The sequence below is a fragment of the Pristis pectinata genome, chromosome 31, assembly GCF_009764475.1.
Source record: "Pristis pectinata isolate sPriPec2 chromosome 31, sPriPec2.1.pri, whole genome shotgun sequence".
NCBI classification, from domain to species: domain Eukaryota; kingdom Metazoa; phylum Chordata; class Chondrichthyes; order Rhinopristiformes; family Pristidae; genus Pristis; species Pristis pectinata.
Genome location: NC_067435.1, coordinates 1080001 through 1097711, shown reverse-complemented (window position 1 = coordinate 1097711; position 17711 = coordinate 1080001). Strand labels below are relative to the sequence as shown.

At 47.8% G+C, this 17711-nt stretch overlaps 1 protein-coding gene and 1 long non-coding RNA gene across 2 annotated transcripts in view; both read right to left on the bottom strand.

Moving 5' to 3' along the window:
- LOC127584859 (uncharacterized) overlaps positions 1-17711 on the bottom strand; it is a 51693-nt gene that overhangs the window by 7597 nt on the left and 26385 nt on the right. The window contains exons 15-17 of the mRNA XM_052041826.1: positions 15220-15367; positions 11604-11773; positions 10958-11138 (exon numbers count right to left, since the gene is read on the bottom strand). Coding sequence (XP_051897786.1) covers positions 10958-11138; positions 11604-11773; positions 15220-15367 — 499 coding nt within the window. The remainder of the gene's footprint in view (positions 1-10957; positions 11139-11603; positions 11774-15219; positions 15368-17711) is intronic.
- LOC127584926 (uncharacterized) lies at positions 1016-7935 on the bottom strand. The gene is made up of 3 exons (XR_007958446.1): positions 7867-7935; positions 4737-4802; positions 1016-1030 (listed from the first exon to the last, which is right to left on the bottom strand). It is a non-coding gene; the product is annotated as an uncharacterized LOC127584926 (long non-coding RNA).

Genomic DNA, 17711 nt, shown 5'->3' with positions numbered 1-17711 from the left:
GCCACCAGGGTAATTGACTGCCGTAAGTTGCCCCTGGTGTAGATGGGTGGAGATTTGATGGACATGTAAGTGAGATTAAGTTACAGAGAAATAAGTGGGGGAATGGAAATGATGGGCTCACTCTGAGAGCTAGAATAGACTCGATGGGCCAAATGACCCCCTCTTATGTCATTAGGAAATAGAACATGGGAAATATGATAAGCCAGGAATTCCTAAAATATTTTTGCTGCAACCTTGTTCAAGGAGAACAGTTTATTTCTGGGCACCACTCCTTCCCCCCCTCATTCTCCACTCTGATTCTGAACAAGAAACAGAAAGCTATTTGTTCTGTAACTGCGCTCCTAACTTCACCGTGACAACCCCCGGCTGGAAAACCAACTCTTTACCACATTGGATTGAACTGATCCTGGGTACCAGTCCTCTACCTTCCCATTTAAGCATCTACTGTTTCTTGATCAAGTTAAGTGACCTGCAGTCAATGCACTCCCAGGGCATTTGCTGCTTAGTTGTGTGTATAATTATTTTGTTTTTAGAGAGACAGCTCAGCTGCCTCTGGCCTAATTTGACCCAACAGTTTAGTACTGATAGCATAGCACGTGGAAGGCTTCAGATGAAGGGCACAAAATATCGACTGACCATTTCCCTCCACAGATGCTGCCTGACCTGCTGAGTTCCTCCAGCAGCTCGGTTTTTGTTCCTGCCTCCAAACTTTATTGCACTTGAACTTGGTGATTCCTCTTGAAAACTTAAGGAAAACTAGTTTCCATTTCTTCCCGATGACAAGAAACATATTGGCCCAGAAATTCCTCAGCACTACTGTGTATAAAGATGCTGTACAGTCAGATACCTGGAGTACAGGATATTGTTCCTATTTTGGGCTACCTGAACACTCGCTGGGAAACTTAATTCCTCACTTTGCCACATTTTTTTGGGCCATCGTCCTTAGTCCAATGTGATCCTCCTCAGACTGAGGTCACCAGTAGTGCATCCCCCAAAGTCCGTCTTCTGTGTCATTTTCAACATCACTGTTCTGAAAAACAGCTTTATTATTTTCTCACAGAACAAGCAGCTTTTCCCAATCTCATCTCCCCTAAAGTCACGCTTTTAGACGGACAATGCTGCTTCTACTTTCTTTGTCTGCACTGTGACCTCAAATACTGGATCACACGTGTTCCTGGACAGCTTTGTTGTGGAGGCCTTGACCTCCACCTTCAACAGAAGTCTCCAGCAGTTGAAGAAGGCAGCTCGCCACTAGCTTCACAAGGGAAATTAGGGAGGGCAGTAAATTTTTAGTGCTGGCAGAGTGAGGAGACTTTAAGATATCCTTATTAGTCACACGTACATCAAAACACACAGTGAAATACATCTTTTTGTGTAGAGTGTTCTGGGGCAGCCCGCAAGTGTCGCCACGCTTCTGGCACCAACATAGCATGCCCACAGCTTCCTATCCCGTATGTCTTTGGAATGTGGGAGGAAACCGGAGCACCCGGAGGAAACCCATGCAGGCGCGGGGAGAACGTACAAACTCCTTACAGACAGTGGCTAGAATTGAACCTGGGTCGCCGGCGCTGTAATAGTGTTATGCTAACCGCTGCGCTACTGTGCCTGCCCCTACACTACCATCTGCTCCACTTTGTCCCCTTTGCATCTCATTTTAACTGGACACAGAAGGGAAAGAGCAAAATCAATTTATCACGTTACATTCTCAGTGTGCGTACAATGGAAGCCATCTCTTAGCTCACTGTGTGGCTCTGTGCACCACACATACAGTCACACGTCCCACCCTCAGTGCACCCACTGTAGGATGAGGTGGGTCTCAAGTGTTGAAACATTTGTTGAAAATAAATGGAAGGGTGTACTCGTTATAACTGGACCATATAGTGTAGCCAAATCTGGGCTGCATGGTTAATACATTTTGCCTCTCTGCCTGAGCAATTTTATTTCCACCAAATGTACTGTGGAACAGTGCAAACTGAACAGTGCAAACTGGCTTCTAATCTGTGCCGAATGAACCGAGTTGCTACAGCAATTCCTAATGATGTCAGCTTTTGATGTGAAGCGAGGCAGTGGTGATATGGGAGCAGGAAGAGGCACTCAGCCCCCAAAGCGACCTCCACCATTCAGTTAGATCAGGGCTGATAGAATTGGAATCCCCACTCCACCACAGTTCCCTATCCCTTGTTATCCTTTACCACAAAAACCTGTCAATCTCACTCATATTAATTTAGTGTTAATTTTGTTCATTTTATCTGCAACATACTCCAAGCTCACATTTCCAGAAATGACATTGTTTCAAGTGGCTGAGGTGCCTTTGAAACAAACATTTATAACTTGCCTTTTAAGGGATTAGTTTTGTGCTGCTCAGGGATGGATTCACTGAAGGGAAGTTAGACAAGTACAGAGGGAGCAAGCAAGGAGGTGAGATGGTTTGGGTGAAGGGGGAAGGGAGGAGGTTTGTGTCGAGCTTGAGTGGGGTATGGACCAGTTGACCACATGGCCTGTCTGTGTGATGACGACGGCATGTGTTTCTGTGCTGGGAATATCAGTCTGGAGAAATGGAATCTCGCTTCCAACTTTTTTTATCCGGTGGTAACGCAGAACCACTGGAATCAGGCACAGCGAAGGCTGGAGACAAATACTCTACAAGGGCCACTGCAGCTTTCAGTACCTGTGTGAAGGGACACTGCCTGACGTCACCCACAGATATCCTGGCTGTAACTTCAAGGTGATGCAAAACAGGAGGAGGCCATTCAACCCATTGGGTCCATGCCAGCTCCCAACAGGGCAATCCCATCAATCCCATTCCCCCCCCCTTATTTCCCTGTAGCCCACCAACACCCCTTTTATTCTTTTGCCACTTAACTACATTAAAGGGTAATTTACAGAGGTCAATTAACCTACCGAATGTCTTTGGGATGTGGGAGGAAACTGGAGTATCCAAAGGAAACCCATACCATCACAAGGAGAACATGCAAACTCCACACAGACAGCACCAGAGGTCAGGATCGAACCCCGGTCTCTGGAGCTATGAGACATACTTTTGTTCCTTTGTGGAACATTCTTTGTGGAAGTAGTTTCTCTGTATCTACCCTACAGAATCCCCAAGTAGTAGACACCTCTGTCAGGCTGGCCCACACTCAGGATTAGTCGAAGCAGTAAGAAACAATCTGCTGGGGGATCAGCAGGTCGAACAGCATCTGGGGCAGGAAAGGAATTGTCGACATTTTGGGTCAAAACCCTGCATCAGTCCTAATCTGGAGCAGATGCTGCCCAACCCCCTGAGTTTCTCTAGCAGATTGTTGCTCCAGATTCCAACATCTGCCATCTCTTGTGTCTCCTTAGTCTAAGCAGTATCTGCACTGTTCAACTCTTCTGGCATTGTGGTGAATCTCAGCTCATTATTTAGCTTTGCAGACTTTCCATGCACAAGAACATTACTAAAGGTCTGCCAGAGAGTCTTGGAGGAACTCAGCGGGTCAGGCAGCATCTATGGAGGGAAACGGACGGTCGACGTTTCCGGATGAGGCCCTTCAACTGGACCTGAAACGTCGACTGTTCAGTTCCCTCCACAGACGCAGCCTGACCCGCTGAGTTCCTCCAGCGCCTTGTGTGTTTCTCCAGATTCCAACATCTGCCGTCTCTGTGTCTCTGCCAGAGAGGCTTGTCTGTTCCTCCTTCTCCATCAGCATCCCTGCAAACCCAGCACAGATCACCAGGTCAGCCCTGAGCTGCCTTCATTTTAGCAGCCCATCAGGATCACTGAAGAACTAATGGAAACATAATTTGGGACTAACTCAGTCAGTTGGCATGTATTTGATCCAGGGGACCTGCAAGTCTGATTCTGAGTTCAGCAGAGATTCACCAGACTCAGCCTCTGCACTTTAGTGATGAGACGAATGAGAGGTGATCTCATTGGAACATACCAAGTTCTTAGGGGGCTTGACAGGAGACATGGAGCTGGAGGTTCCCTTGGCTGGGGTGTCCAGAGCCACTGGTCACAGTTTCAAAATAAGGGTCAGTCGTTGAGGACTGAGATGAGAAGAAGGTTCCTCACCCAGAGGGTGGTGAATCTCAGGAATTCTCCGCCCAGAGGTTGTGGGGGCTCGGCCACTGACAGAAATTTATTGAGGGACTCGGGATATGGGGTCAGTGTAGGATGGTGGTGCTGAGGTAGAAAATCAGCTGTGGCTTTATGGAATGGGGAAGCAGGCACCAAGGGCTGCTTCTGTTCCTTACCATGAGATAGAGTCACAGAGTCATACAGCTTGGAAGTAGGCCCTTCGGCCCAACTCGTCCATGCCAACTGTGTTGCCCAGCGAGCTGGTCCCATCTGCCCACGTTTGGCCCATAGCCCTCTAAAGCTCTCCTATCCACGTGCTTATCTGGATGGCTTTTAAACGTTGCTGACATTCCCACCTCAAACACGATTCCTGGCAACTCATTCCAAATACGCACCACCCTTTGTGTGAAGAAGCTGCCCCTGATGTCACTTTTAAATCTCTCGCTTCTGATCTTAGACCTCTGCCCCCTTGTTTTTAGGGGGTGCTAAAAACAAAAAGTCTATGTGCTTTGTTAAATGAGTTCCACCAAGATGGCAGTGGAGGGTGTGTCGGAGCTGGGAGTTGGGGTGACGCTGCGGGAGGGTTGGTGGATTCCATGGACCCCAGGGCAGAGGGCAACTTGATGAATTCTCCCACTGAACAACCTGTTGTGAAGTGAGGGAGAAGAGGACTCACCTCCACTGCTAGGTCACTCTCGCCCACCAACTCCCCGAAGCTTGTGAAAGACACTCCTGGGGATGGCTAAAAAGAAAGGAGACTTACATTTACATAGCACCTTTTCCAAAGCACTTCACAGCCATTGAAGCATTTCGGAAATGTAGTCACCGTTTGAATGTGGCAGCCAATTAAAGCAAAGCAAAATCCCACAAAGAGCAATGTGATCACGAACAGATAATCTGTTTTTTAGTAATGTTGACAGGACAACAGTGATATGGTTCCTGCTCTTCTTCCAAACAGTGTGAGAGAAACCGTTACATTCACCCACAGAGCAGGCAAGCCTTCGGTTTAATGCCTCATACAAAAGGTGACACCTCGCGTGGTGTCAGCCCAGGTTTGTGTGCTCATGTCTCGGGAATGGAACTTGAACCCACAACCTTTGGATTTAGAGGGAAAGGCTTGCTGTGTTCCTACAAAACCATAACGGCTGAGCTTGGAAGTTGTTGGTAGGAGCGAGAGACACTGGGGCAAAAGAAAGTCACATTTCTGTTCTGTGAAACGGGACCTTTAGAATCCGGTGAAGACCAACTTTGAAAGATGAGGCTGTACAGTGATCAGGTGAACAAGTCACCGCTGGTGGCTTAAAAGGGAACAGCTTTAATGATTTTGAGATTTGGGAGATACTTCTGAAGGAGCCTCATCGACATGATTCATTGTAGAACATAGCTCTTCTGCACTCCTGCTCAATTTTGTTCAGCTTGATCTCCATGTCGGCAGGTATCTCTGGGACAGCCAGGTGTAGCACCCGCTGGATACCGAAGAAGCCATGCTCCAAGGCCACAGCGAGGAGGAAGTAGTGAAGGTCAGGGAGGTCAGCAAAGAGGTTCCTGAACTCTGGGGACATGCTAATGAGCCCGCAGTTGGTGATTATCGCCAGGCTGGTGAGGTATTCAAAGGCTAGGCGCCAGGCCCCGATATTTGCAGAAGGAATTGGAAATTGCCTCTGCAATACCTTGCTGAACTTCATGCTTTCCAACTTGATGCCCAGGAGGTTGTTCAAAAAACTAAAAGAACCAGCGAGTGGGTAAACACTTGAGAAAAGGGACACAAAGCCAAACTTTATGAACAGCTCTAGGTAATCTTCCAGCAAGCCGTCCTTCGAATCCTTGAGGTTGGCCTCAGTTTCGATCAGGTGAAGGCCAGTGTTGGCAGGGGGCAGGAGCTTTTTGTTTAAGTGCACCAGCCTGTACTTTGTTGTCCAGTACGGGAGCACGGTATCAAAGAATTGTCCCACAACCTGGTGGATGAGCAGCTGAGCAGAAAGGACGTCTGCCAACAATTTCAGGTCCCTCAGATAAAAGGCAACATAGTAGTGCATGCCAAAATTATTGATGAGGTAGAAGATGAGGACCTTGGCCATCAGGTGGGTTTCGTGAGTGGACACCAAGCGATGGTTCTCCTTCTCTGTGATGAGCTTGGCTAGGAAGAGATACACCCTGTTCAGCACTTCTACACTGGTGCTGTAGACCAGGATTGGGACATATGTCATCAACAAGCTCTGCACTGATTGCTCCTTCCGGTCATGTTCTCTGGCCTTCTTGTCCGCAGTGAGGAACATCATGATGAGGGAGACACTGACAAGCAGGCTTCCAACTAGAAATGGGATGGATCTGAATGCCATCCTAATGCTTCGTTCCCTGTCAAGCACTAAAGGTTCTTTGGTCTGGTCTATCCTCAGATTCTCTTGGAAGCCAGCCCTGACCCTGTCGAAGTTCTCCATCTGCCGGAGGGTTCCCCATTTAAAAGCCAGCTCTGAACTGCGGCGCTTCCAACCCTCGAGGAACACGGTGGACCACAGCATGTTGTAGAGAGCGCAGACAACACATCCGCCGTAGTCCTTCAGGTTGGTGAGGTAGAAAAACAGTTCCAGGAGAGTCCGAAAGGCCAGACCCCAGGTGAAGTAGCCAAGAAAACTAAAATACAGGGCAACTGACTCACCAAAATAGTTTCTCAGAGCCTGCACAGGTTGGTCAATTAGGTAACTGCGGTTCCTCCACATGGCTTTCAGCTTCTCCAGTTCTTCCCGGTTGTGCATGGGGTACATTTTGGTTAACAGTCTGCTGCTCCACAGTTCCTCAAAGATGTGTTTGCCAGGGTAAAGTTTGGCCGTAGCCTCCCCAGGGATGTGCTCCTCGTCCTTCGCCTTGAGATTGTCCAGCAGGTACTTGATGATGTAGAGCATCTCCGCAGCGGTCAGGAGCTGGGTCTCTGTCTCGCGGAAATTGTCACGGTCGGCGTAAATGAAGGGTCGGAAGTTCCCGTCTTTGTAAACCTTCACCAGCGCCACTTCCTCTGCCCCACGGAGCAACCTGTCCAAAGTGGCACCCACCAGCAGGACTGTCCCCTTGGTCTCTGAACGCTCAACCAGCTTTACCTTCAGCTCTGCCCCATCTGAGGACTTTGGAGCCTCGATGCGACCCACCAGCCATTCCACTGTCTCCTGCTGAGCTCTTGGGGCAAGGTCCAGGACAACCAGAGCCAGGGGGAAAGGGGAACTGCTCTTCATTTCATCGTCCATCTATCGGCCTAATTAGCACCGCCAGCCCAGTTGTTTTCCTTACTGCTATGTGCTGAGACGTTGCTGAAGAAAACACAGCCCTGACAAGTTACGTTACTCTATAAGTATGTGGCAATTGGAATCTATTTATACCTAGCTTTTGTGTACATTGCTGTTCAGTTGAATTTGTATTTGGTTTAGGTTTGAGTAGCTTCTGAATGGTTGAAGGTTTTCCTGCCGTTAACTAGTTGTCTTTATGACGTCATTGGCTGTGTCATGAGTTATAAAGTTGTTTGCTTTCCTTCTGGGGCAGTGTTAATGTGGCACCTGCAGCATTTCGCCTCTTACCCCCTTTCTCTTCCCTGAGGGGATTGTGTTATTGGGCATGCCACCACAGAATAGGAAAGTGAGGGAGAAAGGGCAAAGGCAAGGTGGGCCCACAGGAATCACGCGGCTGTTCCTCTGAGGTCGAGGGAAGGCCCAGAGAACAAAAGGAAGGGGTGGCAGGATTGCAGAGATGGTTCCTGTTCGCCCACCCAATCTGGACCCTGAAAGGGATATTGGTATTTCCTTAGAATCCCAGAAACTTACCACGTGAGTGAGAGCCCATTGAGTCAGTAACGGTTGTGGAAGATCCATGCAGCCAAATTCCACCTCATTGCCCTTGGCTGTAGATCACACCTCCTCAGGTGCTGATCCCATGTTGCTCCCAGATATTGAGGGGTTGTATGTTGACCACCCTTTCAGGCAGTCGGTTCCAATCTCCACCAACCTCTGGATGAAGAAAATATTCTTCATTTCCCATCTTATCCTTCCACCAATTTCCGTAAATGGACACCCCAGGACATTGTCCTCTGCTGCTAGAGATATCGTATTTAGACTCCACTGAGCCTCGTCTGCCCAAAAGAACATAACCCAGTCTTTCCAAACTTTTCTCGTCTCTAAGACTCTCTCCCCAGCAATGTCCCCTCTCACTTGCAGAACTGCTCACTGCAGCCGAGCCTAACTTTGATTACTGTTACATATTTTCCTGGGTGTGGGTATTACAGACTGGGCCAGCATTTACTGCCCATCCCTAATTACCCAGGAGACATAGAGGGATATGGGCCAAACACGGGCAAGTGGGACTAGCTTAGGTGGGCACCTTGGTTGGCATGGAGGAGTTGGGCCGAAGGGCCTGTTTCCGTGCTGTGTGACTGACTCATTGAGAAGGTTGAACGAGGGACGAGCAGCCTTCCCGAACCGTTGTCTTCCTTCTGGTGAAGCTGCTCCCACAATACGGTTTGGGAGGGACCTTCAGCATTTAGACTCGGCCATGATGACGGAAAGGTGACGTATTTCCCACTCAGGATGTTTTGTGACTAGAATCGCCGACCCTCCTGGATGTTTCTGGAAGTCTCCCAGGACTGAGACAAATCTCCCAGAGCTGACTGACTGATAAATCCATCAGTCTCTGTGCAGTGGCTGCTGCTTATTCAGCCCCTGGATTGAACCAGCCCAGAGACACATGCAGAGGGGCTGAAGCTGCCAGCTTAACAGAGTCAAGGGCATCAGACCTTCCCGTCCAATGCAAGTGCCAGAGCAGCAGTCCGTATGAGCAGGAGGAGGTCACGCCCTTTGACCCACTCCACCATTTAATAGGACCATTGATTGAAACCTCAGCTCTGCATTCCCATCGATCCACGATAACCTTTCACTCCTCGCTTAACAAGAATCTATCTCCGCCGTGAAAATATTCAAAGCTGCTTCAGCAGGAGAACTTCTGACTCACAATCCTCTGAGAGAAAATAATTTACCTGACCTCTGTCTCAAACGGGTGACATCTAAATCTGAAACAGTGACCCCTAGTTTTAGATTCTCCCACAAGGGGAAGAATCCTCTCCAATCCACCCCTCAGGATATGTTTCAATTGTTCCCTCCCACTCTCCTAAACCCCAGGGGATACAAGCCAAACCTGTCCAACCTTTACTCACTTTTCCCAGTAATAAACAATAATGTTCTGTCAGCTTTGGTAACTGCTTGCTGAACGAACACACTGGCCTTTCATGGATCCTGCACCAAGACACCATCATCCCTCTGCATCCCTCACCATTTAGGTAATTATCCTTTTTTAACTTTTCTTGCCAAGATGGGACGATTCACGTTTGCCACATGGTCCTTCATTTGCCAGACCTTCGCCCACCCCATTCATTGATTTCCAGGTATGGCCTGAGCCTCCATTCCAGACTGGACCAAGACTGGCAACCACAGCACGGAGCCAGTGACCCAGCTGGTTCAGTCAGTCATTCGTGGGGGTTCATCACCTGATATAATCATATCTGGTGCAATATGTTATGTAATCAAGTCTCCTGAAATACTTCCAGAGTGGGCGACCCAGTCTGTGACTTGGAGGGGAAGACTATTACCTGCTGACTTCTTGGTGGTACTGGTCGCTGTTGGAGGGTTGGACAGGCCACATTGTTCTCATCCTCACACCAGCCTCCTGAAACAGACCCTCCCTCCTGAGCTCTATCACAGGAGGAGATCACCAGGCTGACAGAGGAAAAGGTTCGAGGATGTGCCCAAAACTTCCTTGAAGAAATGCAACATCCCCACTGACTCCTGGGAATCCCTGGCCCATGGCTGCTCAGAGTGGAGAAGGAGCATTCAAGATGGTGTTGAAAACCTCGAGGCCATGCAACACCCCCCCACACCCCCCCCCCACACACACACACACAAACACACACACACTCTCAGACACACTCTCTTGCACACACACACACTCTCTCTTGCACACACACACACACTCTCAGACACAAACACACACACACACACACACACACACACCATACCCAGCCACCTGTATCATCAGGCACCTCCAACCTCAGCCTGTGGTTCCAACATTGTCCTCATCAGCGTCCTCCGAATCTACAAAGCTGGAGTGGAAGTGAGTCGAGAGGCATTGATATAAAATTACAGGGCAGACCGGTAAGGGTCTCCCTCTCCCATCACCTCTCCCACTCTCATAGTGTGTGGAGCCTGTTGAGTAGATGTTTCTACCCTCTCTCCACCACACCTTTCCCATGTAATCCCCGGGAAAAAGACTGAGGAGCAGCTAAGTGAATAAATAAATCTGTAACACTGCAGCAAAGATTAATCACACTTCTCCTCCGGTAGAAGGGGTCTGAGGAAGAACTGTTTCATCCAGAGGGAGGTGGGAATCTGGAACGCACTGCCTGAGGTGGTTGTGGAGGCAGAGACTCTCACAACATCTAAGAATCATCTGGAGAAGCATGGATCAGTGAGGCAGAGAGGGTACGATCCAGTGCTGGGAAATGGGATAATGTAGATGGTCGGCACGGATGTGGTGGGCCGAAGGGCCTGTTTCAGTGCTGTACAACGCTTTATGACTCTATTCTCAACAGCAACTAGATAGAGCAACACACAAAGGAGCCGGAGGAACTCAGTGGGTCAGGCAGCATCTACGGAGGGAAATAGCTGACATTTCAAGTCGAGACCCTTCATCTGGACCCTGCTTTGAAGAGTCTCGACCTGTAACGTCGACTGTCTGTCTTCCTCCACAGATGCTGCCTGACCCGCTGAGCTCCTCCAGCGCTTTGTGTGTTGCTCCAGTCTCCAGCATGCAGTCCCTCGTGTCTCGCACCGACGCAGAGATGGGATTGCATCTCCTCCAGTGACTCACCCACTCTCCGGAAGTGAAAAGTCGCAGCCTCCTTTGAAAGGAAAACATTGTGGTAAAGTCCGACAGAGTCGTGGTGGGGAAAGCATCGCCACCTTTCCTCTTGATCCTCAAAGTAATATAGCACAAAGTACTTAACAGTGGGAAGATACTGCCAGGGGGAGCCTGGAGCAGACAGAAGCACCTTGAAAAGGAAACAGAATTTAGAGTACAGAGGCATCCCACACTCCGCACACCCACAATCCCACCCATCCCCCACACCACCTGTCCTGCTGAGACTCACTGATCAAGTATAAGAATCATTTAACTTTTTGCTCCAATATTGAGGCCAAATTTACAAAACTTTACATCATGACCAGGCAATGACCAGGCCAGATGGAGGTGACCGGGCAGTTCCCCATCAACTCAATCCGAGGTGGTGATGTTTGGATATCTTCTCAGCCACAGTGAGGCAGATGTTCAGGCAATGAGGAATTCTGGGGATATGAGGATCAGGCAGGAAGTGGGGTGCAGTGAGAGGATTAAGTATAACCTGCCTGAATTGAGGAGCAGTCTACTCAATGTTCCATCTTCAGGAGTGCTTCCTTCAGATAATTGGGTAAGTGGCTTCTCAGATGTTGTTGTCAAGGAGACTACCTTTCTTTGTTACCTTCAGGTATGCCTGATGGCCTTTGGCTACACAGTCGGCGAAGGCCTCGATGAATGCTGATCGATAAGTCAGGATGTCGTCCACGCTCCAGCGGTTTCCCTCGGAGAGCCACACTGTGAACATCGGTGCTCCCTTCAATCGGACCCGCAGGTCCTTCAGGTGACTCTGCACTGCAAGTAGATGGAAAGTGAATCCACGAAGGTCTCCATTTATCAGCAATGGTCAGTAACATAATCTCCATTATCCTTACAACAGTGAGGGAGGCCATTCAGCCCCAGAGTCTGTGCTGGCCCATTCCCTCACTAACGTTCCCGATAACTTATTCCGCCCACATTCTCACTAGCTCCCCCCAGATTCTACCCCTGACACACACACTGGGGGCAATTTACAGCGGCCATTTAACCTACCGACCCGCACATCTTTGGGATGTGGGAGGAAACCGGAGCACCTGAGGGAAACCCATGTGGACACAAGGAGAACATGCAAACTCCACACAGACAGCACCCGAGGTCAGGATTGAACCGGGGTCTCTGGTGCAGTGAGGCAGCGGCTCTACCTGCTGAGCCACTGTGCAGCTCCTGTGGTGAGTTTCCTGCTGCAGCTTCAGTGGAAAGTTGGTGGAACCTCCACGTAGCTGATGGAGGTGGATGTTTGTCCATCTAACCTGTCGCTGGAGAAATCCCTGGGAAAATATCACCCACACATTTATTTACAGGACTTTGGCATCACCTGCGCGACTGGTAGTTATTGTCCATCCTTATTTGCCCACGAGAGGGTGATGTTCAGCCACTTGAACTGCTACAATTCTTCTGGTTAAAGTACTCCCTCGGGTTGGCAGTTCTCTGTTCAGCTGTGGTCAGTAACTGTGTTCCATTTAGCAGGTGACACACCCAGCAGCTGTGACCTGCCATTGGTGGACTGAATGCTCAGGGTGATGGATGGGAGCCAGTCAAAAGAGTTGCTTTGATTTAGATATTGTTGATTCTGCCCTTGGAATGGCATTCATCCTGTCAGAGCCATACAGTCGTACAGCACAGAAACAGGCCCTTTGGCCAACCATGTCCATGCCGACCTTTTTGCCCATATGCACTAATCCCATTTGCATGCATTAGGTTCCTATCCTTCTATACTTTGTCTATTCAAATACCTAAATGCCTCCTAAACACAGTGATTGTATCTGAGTCCACCACCTCCTCTGGCAGTGTGTTCCAAATATCAACCCCTCTCTGTGTAAACTCACCCCTCAGGTCCCCCTTAAACCTCCTTCCTCTCACATTAAACCTATGACCTCTTGTTTTCGGTACCCCTACTGGGGGAAAAAACTCTGACTACCTATCTTATCTGTGCCTCTCATAATTTTATACACGTCTATCAGGTCCCCCCTCAGCCTCCTTCACTCCAGGGAAAACAAGCCCAGATTATCTAATCTCTCCCCATAACTAAATTCCTCCAATCCATCCAAGTGATTGAAGAAATTCCTTCCTATTTTGATTCTGTGGATGCTGGAAACTCTGGGGAGGTGGGAAGTGATTCACCCACCACAGGATACCCAGGCTGGGCTGCTGCTGCCGCACTATTAATGTGGATGGTCCATTTCAGTTTCTGGTCAGTGGTGACCCCCACACAGGTCCCACCATCAAATAAGCTGATACTCTGCTCAAAGGCGACTGTGTTGTTGTGCACCTTCTACACAGATCTGAAATGTGCTGTCCAAGGACATTCATCATCTGATCTGATCCACAAGAGAGTGATGGAGAAGATTCACAAATGAAAATTGTGCTTTCATTATTTGACTAGTTAGTGAGCATCATTAAACTAACAAATGATTCCATAGGAAACCATAGGAAACTACAGCACAGAAAACAGACCATTCGACCCTCCTAGTCTGTGCTGAAACATTATTCTGCTAGTCCCATTGACCTGCCCCCAGCCCATACCCCTCCAGACTTCTCTCGTCCTTGTATCTATCCAATTTACTCTTAAAAGTTAAGAGCGAGCCCACTTTTACCACATCAGATGGCAGCCCATTCCACACTCCCACCACTCTCTGAGTGAAGAAGTTCCCTCTAATGTTCCCCCTAAACCTTTCCCCTTTCACCCTAAAGCCATGTCCTGGGAGACAATTGAGAGAAAGTCTGATTGTACCATGACTAGTGAGGAAGGAGTCAAGTGCAATTAGCTTCTTGATAAATTGAAGGTGAATAATGTCAAAATCTAATTGTATCTATGCAGACATTTGATCACACTGTACTGGAGACATTCTGGTACAGTACGGAGTGCAGCTAACCTCAGACTGATGATGGACTCTCTTCCAGTTTTTTTGCTTTTGGACACAGTTTTTCGGTGGGTCAGTTGAAGTGTGACAGACAGGAAACCCAGAGATGGGAATTGCTTGCCTGATGTTGCAAATAGGTTCTAGAAAGTAACTACGATGAAGCTGTTATACAAAAGCTTCATACACGCTGTTGTTCCTGATTAACTACATCGTATGATGGTGGAGAGATGTTCAGTGACAGGTCATTGAATATAACCTCACTAATAGTCATCCCACACCACCAGGTTCAAGAACAGCTCCTTCCCTTCAATCATTCAGCTCTTGAACCAACCTGCACAACCCTAATCACGACCTCAGTATAGCAACACTATGACCACTCTGCACTACAATGGACTTTTTTGTTCTAATTGTGTTTTTTCCTGTTTACTTTTGTATAATTTATGTTTAATTTATGATTTTTCTTGTGAATGTTGTGTATCTGATGCTCTGTGCCTGCGATGCTGCTTCAAGTAAGCTTTTCATTGCACCCGTGTACAATGGACTTGTGCATCTGACAATAAACTCGACTTCGACTCCAACTTTGTTAATACGTTAAAAATGTGGATGAAGAAAGCAAATCAACCCATCCAGAGTTGATGGCGATTAAAGTATTTAATTCCATATGGACTGTTCCACTGTCTGATGAGGAACTCCATCTGCTCGTCCTCTGGTGCCAGGTAACTGCTGGTGAGAGAACGATGTGACCTTCACCTGTTGAAAAGGCTGGTCAATAGGTGGTGTCTGCAATGGGTGGCTCCTAATGGCAGCTCCACAGACCAGCAGGGATTTGAAATCTCACCCTCACTAATCATTTGAAGCATCAACTGCAATTTATCTCGTTTGAACCTGGATTTCTGAATTCTGAGCACTTGGGGCATGTTCAGGGACTTGTCAGTTGGTATTTGGTTACCTTGAGGGCAGTTCCAACAGGTAGGTGACGCGTTCGATACCACAGTTTGTGCAGCTCATACCTTCTGTTTCTTTATCTCAGCCCAGACGGAGAGTTTCTCTGTGTATTTTGTCATGAGCTCCTGTATCATCCCATCCAACCATCACTGCTTTAGTTCTAATCACTGGACAGCAATCGGGAGAAGGTACCCTCGCTGGTACTGTATTCTCTCCTTCCCCAAAGGTGCGAGGGGAATTGTATCCATCTTGCATACCTGTATGTATCAGCACGAACTGAACCTTGAACACAAGACCCTCTTGGCCTAGATGGGCTAATGACACACTTACAGGGGCCACCAAGCCATAATGGGCACCATCTTGCTTTAAACCCACCCGTCGGTACAACCTCCTTACCTATTTTAGCATAAGCCTGAAGTGCTTCCCTGTGGCATCCCGGAGGACCTTTAAGGTAGTAGAACTCAGTCAGTTCCAAAACGTTAAGGAACGGACTTAACGAGCCGAGCCAGGTAGTCGAGGTGTTCACTCCCAGACCCAGGGCCACCTGAGAGAGAGGTTGGGTAACAGAAACATCAGAGTTCAGGCAGACAGAACGAAATCTCTTCCTTTTTGGACAAGGTTCGTTCACACACACCGTAGGTCCAATTGTTTATTGGTGACCAGTGTATTTGTAGCATTTGCAACCAAGAAAAGGTACTGACGGAATCATGGAGCCACTGAAAATCTCCAACTCAGGAGGAGGCCATTTGGGTCATCGTCCATCCAGCCTAATCACATTTCTTTGTTTCCCTTCTACTCAGTCTAACAATTACCTTACATCTATGTCCCTGTCTAAGCCTCTCACAACTTTATGTACCACAATGAGGTCTCCCCTCAGCCTCCTTTCCAAGATAAACAAACCCAGCCTCAGTAGTCCTTCCTCATATCCTGGCAACATCCTCGTAAACCTCTGCACCTCCTCCTAGAATGAGGTGACTGGAACTATGTGAAGTACTCAAGGTGTGGTCGAACTAATGTTGAACGCAGTACTATCATAAACTCCATGCTCTTCAGCCTCAAGCTGACAAAGGTGCTTTATTAACCATATTATTGTCCCATCTGCTACCTTTAAGGATCTTTGATCACATATTCCTTGGAAATGTTGTTGTTCTACACCACCCCCGTCCTCCCATTCCTTGTCTATTCCCTTGCCCTGTTGCACCTCACACTTCTCTGGGTTAACTGGGTTAAATTCCATTTGTGATTTGTCTGCCCAGTAGACCAGATCATCTATACCTTCCAAAACTGTCCTCTTCACTGTAAACTACAGGGCCATTTTTTGTACCATCTTCAAAGTTCTTTCTCATCTCCCTACATTTGTCTAAATCATTAATATTTCCTACAAAAGGGACCACATCCTGGGCCTGTGGAACCCACTAGTAACAGCCTTCCAGTCACCATTCATTAATCATTGCTTCCTGCCACTGAGCCCATTTTGCATCCAATTTGCTACTCTTTGATGGACCCCATGGGGTTTTACTTTGTTTGATTAGGAATAAATATTAATATTAACCAAAGTCTTGGAGCTCCTGTATCCTAGGGAGATGGCCCATGGTTAAGATTGAGATTATAAAGAAGGAGTGATTGTATATTGCACAGACGTGACGTTAGCTTGCCCCACCAGTGAACCATCAACGTTGCCTTCTGCAGCACCATGATACTGGTGCAGTAAAATGTCCTGAAGCACCTGCCAGGAGCCTTATCAAATCAAATCTGACATTGAGTTTATGTCTCTGGACCTGTAATCCAGAGGCCCAGGCTAATCAGATGGAAACACATCCAGGTCCCACCACAATAGTTGGGGAATTTAAATTCTGCCAGTTAACTAAATCTAGAATATAAAGCTAGTCAGCAATAATGATTATGAAACTATAGGGGATGGTAAAAACCAATCTGGTTCATCACTGTCATTAGGACAGGAAATCAGTCCCTGCCTTGATCTGGCCTATATTTGACTCCAGACCCAAAGTAGTTGACATTCGATGACCTTCTGAGATCTCAGTGAGCCTCCCAGTTATCATCAGCGTCTTCACCAGGGTAAAGAGTGCAGTCAATGCAGCGTGCATCCAGGGAAGGAACAAGTAAGTCAGGAGCAGAGAAAACAGCCCTCTCCCTACCACCAAGTTCTGGAGTGTTTGGTCCTGCTTGGAAACAATTACTTCATCTGCTCAGAAGTGTTTGGTGATGCATTGATTTGCATAATAACCTCTTGTGTCTGGGAGTTTAATTGAACTTTGACAGTCTCAGTTCAGGAGCCAATGAACATTGACTCCACAGCACAGAACAACCCTTAACCGAGCACTTGTGTGGTTCTCCTCACCCAAGGTATTGTTGGAAATACTATCCTAGTGTGGAGCTGGGACGTCTCACATGGGGAGAGCGTTTGTCTGTTGACTTTGTACGTGGTGGGACAATGACGTTCGTGCATTTATTGCAGATAATTGGAGGGGTTGTCTTCATTGTGTTTATGGCATTGCCATACATAGTGCCCAGAACAGTGATGGGCAGTGACTTCATTCTCCATCTAACCATGCCTGTCTGAGACCACAGGGTGGTGCAAATGGGTCCCCAAAATGGGATGTGGTCCGTTTCCCTTCACAGACACTTCACTGAAGAGCACATCGACTCATCTCAATGGGATGACTGTTAAAGAAACATAAGCAGTGATTTTAATCTCGTTTGGTGGAGTGGATTCTGATGGAATTGTTGAAACACCAGCTGATATTATTCTCCCCATTCAACAGAGAGTAAATTAACCTTGTGTTCAATCCCATCCCTCCCTAGAAGGAGTAGGTCAGGCTAAAAATATCCTCTCAAATGTTACAAAATGACAGTGGACCCTGGGTGTT